Source organism: Cuculus canorus, chromosome 29 (assembly GCF_017976375.1).
Source record: "Cuculus canorus isolate bCucCan1 chromosome 29, bCucCan1.pri, whole genome shotgun sequence".
NCBI lineage: Eukaryota > Metazoa > Chordata > Aves > Cuculiformes > Cuculidae > Cuculus > Cuculus canorus.
Window position 1 is genome coordinate 2,654,336 of NC_071429.1, and position 11,533 is coordinate 2,665,868.

General features: G+C 67.5%; 2 protein-coding genes across 2 annotated transcripts; both read left to right on the forward strand.

Annotated features, from left to right (window-relative positions):
• The first annotated feature begins 73 nt into the window (after positions 1 to 73).
• PYM1 (PYM homolog 1, exon junction complex associated factor) lies at positions 74 to 4,110 on the forward strand. The gene is made up of 3 exons (XM_054051501.1): positions 74 to 180; positions 1,385 to 1,478; positions 3,089 to 4,110. The coding sequence occupies exons 1-3, from the start codon at positions 150 to 152 to the stop codon at positions 3,606 to 3,608; spliced, it is 645 nt and encodes a 214-aa protein (XP_053907476.1). The 5' UTR covers positions 74 to 149; the 3' UTR covers positions 3,609 to 4,110.
• Positions 4,111 to 4,531: 421 nt separating this feature from the next.
• DNAJC14 (DnaJ heat shock protein family (Hsp40) member C14) lies at positions 4,532 to 9,895 on the forward strand. Its single transcript, XM_054051332.1, has 8 exons — positions 4,532 to 4,718; positions 5,391 to 5,531; positions 5,987 to 7,134; positions 7,794 to 7,900; positions 7,972 to 8,091; positions 8,586 to 8,746; positions 9,440 to 9,542; positions 9,635 to 9,895. Exons 1-8 carry the CDS (start codon positions 4,532 to 4,534, stop codon positions 9,846 to 9,848), a joined length of 2,181 nt encoding a protein of 726 aa, XP_053907307.1. The 3' UTR covers positions 9,849 to 9,895.
• The last annotated feature ends 1,638 nt before the right edge of the window (positions 9,896 to 11,533 follow it).

Sequence of the window (11,533 nt, forward strand, 5' to 3'; positions counted from 1 at the left end):
CCCGCCCCTCCGCGGATCCCATTGTACGTGGCCCCGCCCCCTCGACCAGTCCCGCCCATTTCTCGCAGCCCCGCCCCCACCCTGAGCGCGGCACTGCCACCACTTCCGGGGCGGGATCCAAAGAACCGGAAGTGAGCGACGCGCGCAAGATGGCGACTCCCTATGTGACGGACGAGACCGGTGAGCGCGGCCGGAGCCGCGGCGTGGGGGGAGCGGCACCGGCGGGGGCGAGCGGGGCGGGGCCTCCGGGGGAGCGGCCAGGGGTCCTGGCGGGGCGGGGCGGGCGCTTGGGGCTCCCCTGGGGTCCCTGTGGGGCGCTTGGGGCTCCTCTTGGGCTCCTGTGGGGCGCTTGGGGCTCCCCTGGGTTCCCTGTGGGGCGCTTGGGGCTCCTCTTGGGCTCTTCTGGGGCGCTTGGGGCTCCCCTGGGGTCCTTGTGGGGCGCTTGGGGCTCCTCTTGGGCTCCTGTGGGGCGCTTGGGGCTCCCCTGGGGTCCCTGTGGGGCGCTTGGGGCTCCTCTTGGGTCTCCTGTGGGGCGCTTGGGGCTCCCCTGGGGTCCCTGTTGGGAACTTGGGACTCCTCTTGGGCTCTTTTGGGGCGCTTGGGGCTCTTCTGGGGCGCTTGAGTCTTCCCTGGGGTCCCTGTTGGGCGCTTGGGGCCCCAGTGGGGCGCTTGGGGCTCCTCTGGGGTCTCTATGGGGCGCTTGGGGCTCCTCTGGGGTCTATGGGGCGCTTGGGGCTCCTCTGGGGTCTCTGTGGCGTACCTGCTGGGTATCCTGGAGTCCCTGCGGGCTGCACGGGGTGTTGTGGGGTCCCTGTGGGGTGCTTGAGGCTCCTCTGGGGTCTCCATGTAGTGCCTATGGGGTGTCGTGGGGTCCCCATGGGGTGCATGGAGTGTTCTGGGGTCCTTGTAAGGTACATGAGGTCCCTGTGGGGCACCCGGGGCTCCTCTGTGTTCTCTATGTGGTCCGTGGGGGGTGTCTTGGGGTTCCTGTGGGATGCATGGAGTGCTCTGGGGGTCCCTGTGGGTCATGTGGGCTCTTCTGGGGTCTCCTTGTGGTCCCGATCGGGTGTTTTGGGGTCCCTGTGGGGTGCAGGGAGTATCCTGGGGTGCCTGTGGGGTGCTTGCAGCTCTTCTGGGGTCTCCGTGTGGGATCTATGTGGGGTGCCTGGGGCTCCTCTGTGGCTCCTGTGGGGTGTCCTGGGGTCCCTGTGGGGCTGTGTGGGGTGTCCTGGGGTCCCATGGGGTGCTGTGGGGTCCCTGTGGGGCTGTGTGGGGTGTCCTGGGGTCCCATGGGGTCCCTGTGGGGCTGTGTGGGGTGTCCTGGGGTGCCGTGGGGTGCCGTGGGTCGCGTGCAGTGCCGGCTGACAGTGCGGGCTCTCGGCAGGGAAGTACATCGCATCGACGCAGCGCCCGGACGGGACGTGGCGGAAGCAGCGCCGGGTGCGGGAGGGCTACGTGCCGCAGGAGGAGGTGCCGGTGTAAGTGCGGGGTGGGCTCTGCCGGAGCCATCCCGGGTTGCTCCGGGTGGATCAATCCTGAGTGGGTCTGTGTGGATCCAGGCCATATCGATCCCGAGCAGATCCGGGCTGGATCCACCCCATGTGGGTCCAAGCAGATCCATGCCGGATCCATCCCAAGCGGATCCAGGCCATTTCAGTCCTGTGTGGATCCGGGCTGGGTCGATCCCGGGTAGGTCTGGGCTGTATCGGTGTGGAGCAGGTCCTTGTGGATCCAGGCCGTACCGATCCCGGGTGGATCCAGGCCGTACCGATCTTCTTGGCCCCATCCCAGTGTCTCCGGCAGCTGCAAAGGGATCTCTTCAGCCCCATCCCATGTTCTCTGGCACCGCACTGAGGTCTCCTCAGCCCCATCCTGGTGCCTCTGGCGTTGCAGTGGGATCTCCCTGACCCCATCCCGGTGTCTCCAGTCCCATCCCAGTGTCTGTGCCGTTGCACTGGGATCTCCTTGGCTCCCACCCCAGGATCTCCTTGGCCCGATCCTGCATCTTCTGGGCCCCACCCCAGGATCTCAGCCCCATCCTGGATCTCCTCGGCCGCATCCTGGATCTCCTTGGCCGCATCCCGGTGTCTCCAGCCCCATCCTGCATCTTCTTCGCCCCCCAGCCCAAGATCTCAGCCCCATCCTGGATCTCCTTGGCCCCACCCCAGGATCTCAGCCCCATCCTGGATCTCCTTGGCCCTATCTTGCATCTTCTTGGCCCCCACCCCAGGATCTCAGCCCCATCCTGGATGTCCTTGGCCCCCACCCCAGGATCTCAGCCCCATCCTGGATCTCCTTGGCCGCATCCCGGTGTCTCCAGCCCCATCCTGCTTCTTCTTGGCCCCTAACCCAGGATCTCAACCCCATCCTGGATGTCCTTGGCCCCACCCCAGGATCTCTGCCCCATCCTGGGATCTCCTCGGCCCCCACCCCAGGATCTCAGCCCCATCCTGGATCTCCTCGGCCCCCACCCCAGGATCTCAGCCCCATCCTGGATCTCCTCGGCCCCCACCCCAGGATCTCAACCCCATCCTGGATCTCCTTGGCTGCATCCCGGTGTCTCCAGCCCTATCCTGGATCTCCTTGGCCCCATCCTGGTGTCTCCAGCCCCATCCTGGATCTCCTGAGCCCCACCCCAGGATCTCAACCCCATCCTGGATCTCCTTGGCTGCATCCCGGTGTCTCCAGCCCTATCCTGGATCTCCTTGGCCCCATCCTGGTGTCTCCAGCCCCATCCTGGATCTCCTGAGCCCCACCCCAGGATCTCAGCCCCATCCTGGATCTCCTTGGCCGCATCCCGGTGTCTCCAGCCCCATCCTGGATCTCCTTGGCCCCATCCTGGTGTCTCCAGCCCTATCCTGGATGTCCTTGGCCCCATCCCGGTGTCTCCAGCCCCATCCTGGATCTCCTCAGCCCCACCCCAGGATCTCAGCCCCATCCTGGATCTCCTGAGCCCCACCCCAGGACCTCAGCCCCATCCGGGATCTCCTTGGCCGCATCCCGGTGTCTCCAGCCCCATCCTGGTGCCTCTGGGATCTCCTTGGCCCCATCCCAGCAGATTCCCCTCACGCACTCTCGTTCCATGCAGATACGAGAACAAATATGTCAAATTCTTCCGGAGCAAACCCGAACTCCCGCCGGGATTGAACCTGGAAGCAGCCACCGCGCCGCCCGGCACGCCGCCCGGCAAAGGGCCCGGCAAGGCGGAGGGCGGCGAGCCCGGACTGTCCAAAGCGGCGAAAAGGAACTTGAAACGCAAAGAAAAACGGAAGCAGCAGCAGGAGAAGAGCGAGAAAGGCGAGCGGGACGTGGACGGACTCATCCCCGCGCTGGAGAAGGCTTCGCTGGGCGGCGGTGCCGCGGGGCTGCCGGGGGACATGGGCAGCGCGCCGCAGCCGGCCTGCGGCACCGACGGTGAGAGCCAGGCTTCGGAGAAGAGCCGGAAAATCAAGAACTTGAGGAAGAAGCTCCGGCAGGTGGAGGAGCTGCGGCAGCGCCTCGACGCCGGCGAGCTGAAGCAGCCCACGCGCGAGCAGCTCGAGAAGTTGGGGCGCAGGAAAGCGCTGGAGGACGAACTGCGGGAGCTCGAGCGCCAGCCGGACTCGTAAGGGTGGGCGGGGGGACCCCGTTCCCAGCACGGCACTCCCCCCTCCCCCCCATCCTCCATTCCTGGCGTGGGGATCCCCATTCCCGGCCTGGGACCCCCCAATCCCAGCATGGGACCCCGTTCCCGGTCTAGGACCCCATTCCTGGCACGGGGACTCCGTTACCGGCGCAGGACCCCCCGTTCTCGGCACGGGATCCCCCCCAATTCCTGGCGTGGGGATCCCATTCCCGGCATGGGACCTCCCCATTCCTGGCGTGAAGATCCCTGTTCCCAGTGGGGGACCCCCAATCACAGCACGGGACCCCCCAGTTCCCAATGGGGGACCCCATTCCCGGCACGGGGGGTAACCGGGGATTGGCGGTTTTGGGCCCCACCAGGGCATTTCTCTCCAGGATGGTTCTCCCAGGCCCGGGTGGGGGCACCTGGCTGCACCCCGCCCCCACGCTCCTGGTTTTAATGGGATTGGGGGGGGGAACAGCCCCCCTTGACACCCCCCCCCGACATCCCCCCCCCCAATCTCTCCTGGTCTCCATCGCGGTACCTTTTCCCTTTATTTTTAAGAGTCATGCAATAAAATTGCAGTGGTGACGCGGCGCCGGGTCCTGCCTGTCCCGGGGGGGCACAGGGGCCGTGGCCTGACCCCCCACTTTTTTGGGGGGGGCCCCCAGCCTGCCCCCCCCCCAACTCCCTGCGGTGCTGCGGCTCTGGGGTCCCCCCCGGGAGGGTACGGGGCAGATGGGGTGCTGGGAGCCGATCCCACGGCATCCCTGATCCCGGTGTTGGGGTGCCCGGAGCCCCCCGTGGGGGGGAGCCCCTCCCCAGGTTGAGGGGTGGCAACTGTGGCCAGCGTGGTGGTGGCCACCATGGCCTTTGGCCAGTGGAGCACCAGGAGTGGCCGGAGCAGCCCCAGCCCTGGTGGTGGCCATGCTGGCACCTGTGGGCCAGTGCTTGGGGGGGGCTGTGGCCAGCAAGGCAGTGGCCAGTGTGATGGTGGCTACCAGTAGCCCCAGCAGCAGGCAGGGAAGAGCCTGGCAGAGCAGCAGCGTGGTGGCCATCCCTCAGAGCCTGGTGACCATCCTGCAGAGCAGTCTGGTGGCCATCCCGCGGGACAGTCTGTCTGGTGGCCATCCCTCAGAGCCTGGCGGCCAGCACTCAGAGCAGTCTGGTGGCCATCCCGCGGGGCAGTCTGGTGGCCATCCCTCAGAGCCTGGTGGCCATTCCTTAGAGCCTGGTGGCCATCCCTCAGGGCAGTCTGGAGTGGTGGGGTCACAGGGTGGCCTCGGCTGTGCCCCCCAACTGTGCCCCACGGCATCCCCTCTGCTGTGCCCCATCTGTGCCCCACAGGTCCCCCCCAGCTGTGCCCCACAGTTGTGCCCCGTGCTGCTCCCCCCGCCCCCGGCCGTGCCCCACAGCGTGTCCCCTGCTGCGCATCCAGGCTGTGCCCCATGGCTGCTCCCTATAGCCCTGAGCCCCCCATCTGTGCCCCCTATAGCTCTGCCTCCCATATTGCTGCCCCCCATCTATTCCCCATAACTCTGTCCCCCTATATCTCTGCCCCCATCCATTCCCCTATATCTCTGTCCCCCTATATCTCTGTCCCCCTATATCTCTGTCCCCCATCCATTCCCCTATATCTCTGTCCCCCTATATCTCTGCCCCCCATCCATTCCCCATAGCTGTTCCCCCATCCCTGCCTCCCCCCCCCCCCCCCGTTTCCGGTCGCGGCCCCTTTAAGGGGGGGGTGTGGTTCTGTGTGTGTATGTGCTGTGCGCGCTCCTCTCAGGCCCCGCCCCGGAAGTGGCTGTGGCGGCGCGCGGGCGGAAGGCGGAAGTGCGCGAGGGACCCGGGGGGGGGCGGGTGGGAGGTGGTGGTGGCGGCGGCGGTGGTGGTGACCGCGACCCCCCCCACCGACACCGGCTCCGCGGTGAGTGCCCCCAATCCCCGTCCCCCCCCCGGGGCGGCTTTGGGGCGAAACCTCCCGGAATCGGGACAAGGGAGGGGCGGGGGGAGAGGATAAGGGGGAATCCCGAGCCCGGGGGTGGGGATGGAGGCCGGTGACGGAGGTCCCGGGGCGAGTCGGGGGGGTTGGGGGGTTTTCGGGGGGGTCCTGGGCCCGGGGTGGACTGAAGGAGTCCTGGACGCGGTGAGGGGGGTCCTGGGCTGTTAGGGGGGCGCTGTGGGTCAATTCGGGGGGTCCTGGGCCTAATGAGAAGCCCTGGGGGGCATTTGGGGTCCCGGGATCGATCCGGGGGGGCCTGGACACCGTGAGGGGGGTCCTGGGGGGCTCGAGGTCCCAAACACTGGCGGTTCCCGGCATTGATCAGGGGGCCTCGGGGGGGTGCGGGGTGCTGCTCTGCACTGACCCCTCTGCTCTTGCAGCCCGGCGCGATGGCGGTGACTTAGCCCCGGCCGGGGCCGACGGGACTGCGGCGATGGAGCCGCCCCGGCCGCGGGAAGCGGGCGACGGAGGTGACAGCTCTGGTGGGAACCAGGACCCCCCCGGGGCTGCGGAGCCCAGCACCTCCTGGAATGGGAGCTGCCGCCTGCCCGACACTGGCCCCGACGACGACGAGGAGGAAGAGGAAGAAGACAATGACCACAAGAACCACAGCCGGCGCTTCCCGAGCTGCCGCTGCCGGGGGGAACCGGCCACCGGCCCCGAGCGGGACAGATCCTGCAGCCTCGGCTGCCCCAGCCCGGCCAGCACTGCTGCGGGGCCACCGGCGGAGGACGGCGAGGAGGATGGAGCTGGGAAGGGGACACGGAGGCCGCGGCGGCGGCAGCGACATCGCTCTGCCCCAAAGGAGAAGGAGGATGGCAGCCGGCGGCAGCGGCCGACACGGAAGCGGAGCCGCGGGGATGGGGCGGAGGCGGTGGCCAGCGGCCGTGGGCCGGTAGCCCAGGCGCTGTCCCAGGCGCGCAGGTTGGCGGCTGAGGCCGGTGAGCGGCTCCTGTGCTCCCGTTGCCGCCTCGGTGCCGGCGGGCTGGGCTGGGCGCAGGCTGGCGTGCGGAGCTGGGGCCGGCGTGTGGGGCAGCGGGCGCGGAGCGGGTCCCTGCGGGCGGCCCGGTGGCTGCGCGGCGCGGCCGAGCTGCTGCTGCGGCTGCTCTGGATGCTGGGCGCGCTGCTCCTGCTGCTCCTCATGCTCCTGCTTGGCTGCCTGCGGCTCTGCTGGCGCCTCGGCACTGACGCACTGGCCGCCGGCACCGAGCGGCTCAGCCGGAGCCAGCGCGTGGCACAGCTCCTGGCGCTCCTGGACGCAGCCGCGCTCCGCAGGACGTGGGAGCGGCTCAGGGAGAGCCCCGGGGGCCACCGGCTCAGAGACTGGCTGCGACGAGCCCCGCCATGGGCGGCCGAGGCGGCTGCAATGGGCGATACCGTGGCCACCGACTCGCGGGAGGAGGTTGCCCGCTTGCTGGCTCTGGCGGAGATGCCGGAAGAGGAGCTGAACCCCTTCCAAGTGCTCGGCGTGGAGGCAACGGCGTCGGACGCGGAGCTGCGGAAGTCCTATCGCCGACTCGCCGTGCTGGTGCGCACGGGGGAGCGCAGGCTGTGGTGTGGGGGGCCAGGTTGGGGGCTCGGGGGTTCAGATTAGGGGCTCAGGGTCCCAGTTAGGGGCTTGAGGGTCCAGGTTAGGGGTTCGGGAGTCCAAGTTAGGGGCTCAGGGTCCAGGTTAGGACATCAGAGTCCAGGTTAGGGGCTCAGGCTCCAAATTAGGGGCTCAGGCTCCAAATTAGGGGCTCAGGGGTCCAGGTTAGGGGCTCAGGGTCCAGGTTAGGGGCTCAGGGGTCCACGTTAGGGGCTCAGGGTCCAGGTTAGGGGCTCAGGGTCCAAGTTAGGGGCTCAGGGTCCAGGTTAGGGGCTCAGGGTCCAAGTTAGGGGCTCAGGGGTCCAGGTTAGGGGCTCGGGGGTCTCAGTTAGGGGTTCAGGGTCCAGGTTAGGGGCTCGGGGGTCCAAGTTAGGGGCTCAGGGGTTCAGGTGGAGGCTTGGGGGTGTGAGCTGGGGGCTTGGGGTCCGGGCAGAGATGTGGGGGTCCGGGCAGGGGCTTGGGGGTCTGGATGGGAACTCGGGGCTGCAGGCTGTGACTTAGGGGTGCAGGTCAGGGCTCTGGGTTGGGGGCTCAGGGGTCCGGGCGGGGGCTCAGCACCCCCCCCCAGCCCATGGTGCTGAGGTTCTCCCCTCTCTCAGGTCCACCCGGATAAGAACGAGCACCCGAGGGCGGAGGCGGCGTTCAAGGTGCTGCGGGCGGCCTGGGACGTGGTCAGCAGCCCTGAGAGGAGGAGGGAATACGAGATGTGAGTGCGAGCTGGTGGGGGGGAGGCGGCGCCCCCCCAAACCGCAGGGGCTGAGCCCACTTTTCCCCCAGGAAGCAGATGGCGGAGAGCGAGCTGTCGCGCTCCATGGGCGCCTTCCTGAGCCGCCTGCAGGACGACCTGAGGGAGGCCATGAACACCATGGGCTGCAGCAAGTGCCAGGGCAAGCACAGGTGGGGGCCCGGGGGGGTCCCCGAGCTGCGGACGGGTGGGATCGCCTGCCCTTGGGGTCTGGGGGAGTCGGGAATGCTGCCTCTTGGAGTGTCCCCAAAGCTGGGGGGTCTCGGGGAGTCGGGAATGCTGGCTCTTGGGGTGTCCCCAAAGCTGGGGGGTCGGGATCGCCTGCCCTTGGGGTCTGGGGGAGTCGGGAATGCTGGCTCTTGGGGTGTCCCCAAAGCTGGGGGGTCTGGGGGAGTCGAGAATGCTGGTCCTTGGGGTGTCCCCAAAGCTGGGGTGTCGGGATCGCCTGCCCTTGGGGTCTGGGGGAGTTGGGAATGCTGGCTCTTGGAGTGCCAGGGGAGTCGGGAATGTCTGCCCTTTGGATGCCAGGGGGCTTTGGGAACGCCTGCCCTTGGGGAGCTGGGGCGGGGGGGGCTGCAAAGCCGGAGGGGTTGGAATCCCCTGCCCTGGTGGTGCCGGGGTTCGGACTCACCCGCTGTCACCGCAGGAGGGTCGAGGTGTCCCGGGACCCGCTGCGCGCCCGGTACTGCGGCGAGTGCGCGGCGCTGCACCCCGCCGAGGAGGGCGACTTCTGGGCCGAGTCCAGTCTGCTGGGGCTGCGCATCACCTACTTCGCCCGCATGGACGGCAAAGTCTACGACATCACTGGTGCGTGCCGCGACCGGAGCCCCCAAAACCCCCGGAGTGGCTGGGTGCTGGTTCCCAGAGCCCCCAAAACCTCCGCAGTGGCTGGGTGCCGGTTCCCAGAGCCCCCAAAACCTCCGCAGTGGCTGGGTGCCGGTTCCCAGAGCCCCCAATACCTCCAGAGTGGCTGGGTGCTGGTTCCCAGAGCCCCCAAAACCTCCGCAGTGGCTGGGTGCCAGTTCCCAGAGCCCCCAAAACCTCCAGAGTGGGTGGGTGCCGGTTCCCAGAGCCCCCAAAACCTCCGGAGTGGGTGGGTGCCGGTTCCCAGAGCCCCCAAAACCTCCGGAGTGAGTGGGTGCCGGTTCCCAGAGCCCCCAAAACCTCCGGAGTGAGTGGGTGCCGGTTCCCAGAGCCCCCAAAACCTCCGGAGTGGGTGGGTGCCGGTTCCCAGAGCCCCCAAAACCTCTGGAGTGAGTGGATGCTGGTTCCCAGAGCCCCCAAAACCTCCAGAGTGGGTGGGTGCCGGTTCCCAGAGCCCCCAAAACCTCCAGAGTGGGTGGGTGCCGGTTCCCAGAGCCCCCAAAACCTCTGGAGTGAGTGGGTGCTCGTTCCCAGAGCCCCCAATACCTCTGGAGTGAGTGGGTGCCGGCCCCCAGAGTCACTGGCACGGGTGGGTGCCATACCTGTGACGGCGGTGCTGTGTTCCTGTCTCTCCAGAGTGGGCCGGGTGCCAGCGCGTGGGCATCGCGCCGGACACGCACCGCGTTCCCTACCACATCTCCTTCGGCTCCCGCGGTGCCGGACCGGCCGGCCGGCAGAGGTGAGACCTGGCGGGTGCCAGAGGGTCCTGATCCCCATCTCGGGGGGTTCTGTCACCCTTCCCCCCCACTTAAACTCCACTTTGTCCCCCAGAAGCGCCTCCAAAGGTGCCCCCCCCTCGGCAGCTGACTTGCAGGAATTCTTCAGCCGCGTCTTCCAGGGGCGCCCGGGGGGGACGATGCCGGGAGGGTCCTTCCCGACGCCCCCCACCACCCCCGGGGACGTCCCCCGCACCGAGGGCGCCGGCCCCAAGGCCGAGGGGCGACCCCGCAGGCGGAAGAGGCCGCGGCGGCCGCTGCAGCGCTGAGGACCCCCTTCCCAGCGCCAAAGGGCTCCCAATAAAATCTATTTTTCTTTGGTTTTTTTTAAAAAAAAAAGAAGGAATTTTGGGATTTGGGGGGGAGGGCAGCGCTGCCACGGTGAGGGGAGGGGGCAGGATGGACCGAGAGAGGGATGGACGAGCCGCCACGGCTGCTCGGGGTCACGGACACGCTCAGGGAAAGCAGATGATGGAGGTGGCGGAAGGAAAGGGAGCTGTGGGATCCTGATCCCTTGATCCTATGGAGCCCTTGGAGCTGCGGGATCCTGATCCCTTGATCCTATGGAGCCCTGGGAGCTGTGGGATCCTGATCCCTTGATCCTATGGAGCCCTGGGAGCTGTGGGATCCTGATCCCTTGATCCTATGGAGCCCTGGGAGCTGTGGGATCCTGATCCCTTGATGCTATGGAGCCCTTGGAGCTGTGGGATCCTGATCCCTTGATGCTATGGAGCCCTGGGAGCTGCGGGATCCTGATCCCTTGATGCTATGGAGCCCTGGGAGCTGCGGGATCCTGATCCCTTGATCCTATGGAGCCCTGGGAGCTGTGGGATCCTGATCCCTTGATGCTATGGAGCCCTTGGAGCTGTGGGATCCTGATCCCTTGATGCTATGGAGCCCTGGGAGCTGCGGGATCCTGATCCCTTGATGCTATGGAGCCCTGGGAGCTGCGGGATCCTGATCCCTTGATCCTATGGAGCCCTTGGAGCTGCGGGATCCTGATCCCTTGATCCTATGGAGCCCTGGGAGCTGTGGGATCCTGATCCCTTGATCCTATGGAGCCCTGGGAGCTGCGGGATCCTGATCCCTTGATCCTATGGAGCCCTGGGAGCTGTGGGATCCTGATCCCTTGATGCTATGGAGCCCTTGGAGCTGCGGGATCCTGATCCCTTGATCCTATGGAGCCCTGGGAGCTGTGGGATCCTGATCCCTTGATCCTATGGAGCCCTTGGAGCTGTGGGATCCTGATCCCTTGATCCTATGGAGCCCTGGGAGCTGTGGGATCCTGATCCCTTGATCCTATGGAGCCCTTGGAGCTGCGGGATCCTGATCCCTTGATCCTATGGAGCCCTGGGAGCTGTGGGATCCTGATCCCTTGATCCTATGGAGCCCTTGGAGCTGTGGGATCCTGATCCCTTGATCCTATGGAGCCCTGGGAGCTGTGGGATCCTGATCCCTTGATCCTATGGAGCCCTTGGAGCTGCGGGATCCTGATCCCTTGATCCTATGGAGCCCTGGGAGCTGTGGGATCCTGGGCTGGGGGGCGCTTAGGGGGCACCCAAAGATGGAATCTAGGGGTCAGAGGTGGGGCTGGGGAGCACTTGGGGGGCAGGAGGCACTCAAAAGTGGGGCCTTCGGGGGCAGAGATGGGGCTGGGGGGGGCTCGGCCCCTCGCCCAGCTCCCCGACACCGCCGCTGCTCAGGCCCCGCCCCGCTTCCGCCGCTGTCCCGGAAGCGCGCTCTGCCCGCCGAAGCCCCGCCCCCCTCCCCATTGGCGGCCCTTTGCGCTCCTGCTCTCTCATTGGTCGCTGCAGCCGCCGCTTGGCTAAGCCCCACCCCCACCGCCCACCCTTGCCTTCTCCCGCTCTCCCATTGGTCGCTGCGTTGGCCGCTCCGCCAAGCCCCGCCCCCTCCCCATTGGCCACCGCGCTGCTCTGCTCCAGTCTCATTGGCC

Coding starts and splice junctions, on each gene's coding strand:
- PYM1 (XM_054051501.1), top strand. CDS start 150: ATGGCGACTCCCTATGTGACGGACGAGACCG. Junction 181..1,384: donor CTATGTGACGGACGAGACCG/GTGAGCGCGGCC, acceptor GGCTCTCGGCAG/GGAAGTACATCGCATCGACG. Junction 1,479..3,088: donor CCGCAGGAGGAGGTGCCGGT/GTAAGTGCGGGG, acceptor CGTTCCATGCAG/ATACGAGAACAAATATGTCA.
- DNAJC14 (XM_054051332.1), top strand. CDS start 4,532: ATGCTGGCACCTGTGGGCCAGTGCTTGGGGGGGGCTGTGGCCAGCAAG. Junction 4,719..5,390: donor GGTGGCCATCCCGCGGGACA/GTCTGTCTGGTG, acceptor CGCTCCTCTCAG/GCCCCGCCCCGGAAGTGGCT. Junction 7,135..7,793: donor ATCGCCGACTCGCCGTGCTG/GTGCGCACGGGG, acceptor CCCCTCTCTCAG/GTCCACCCGGATAAGAACGA.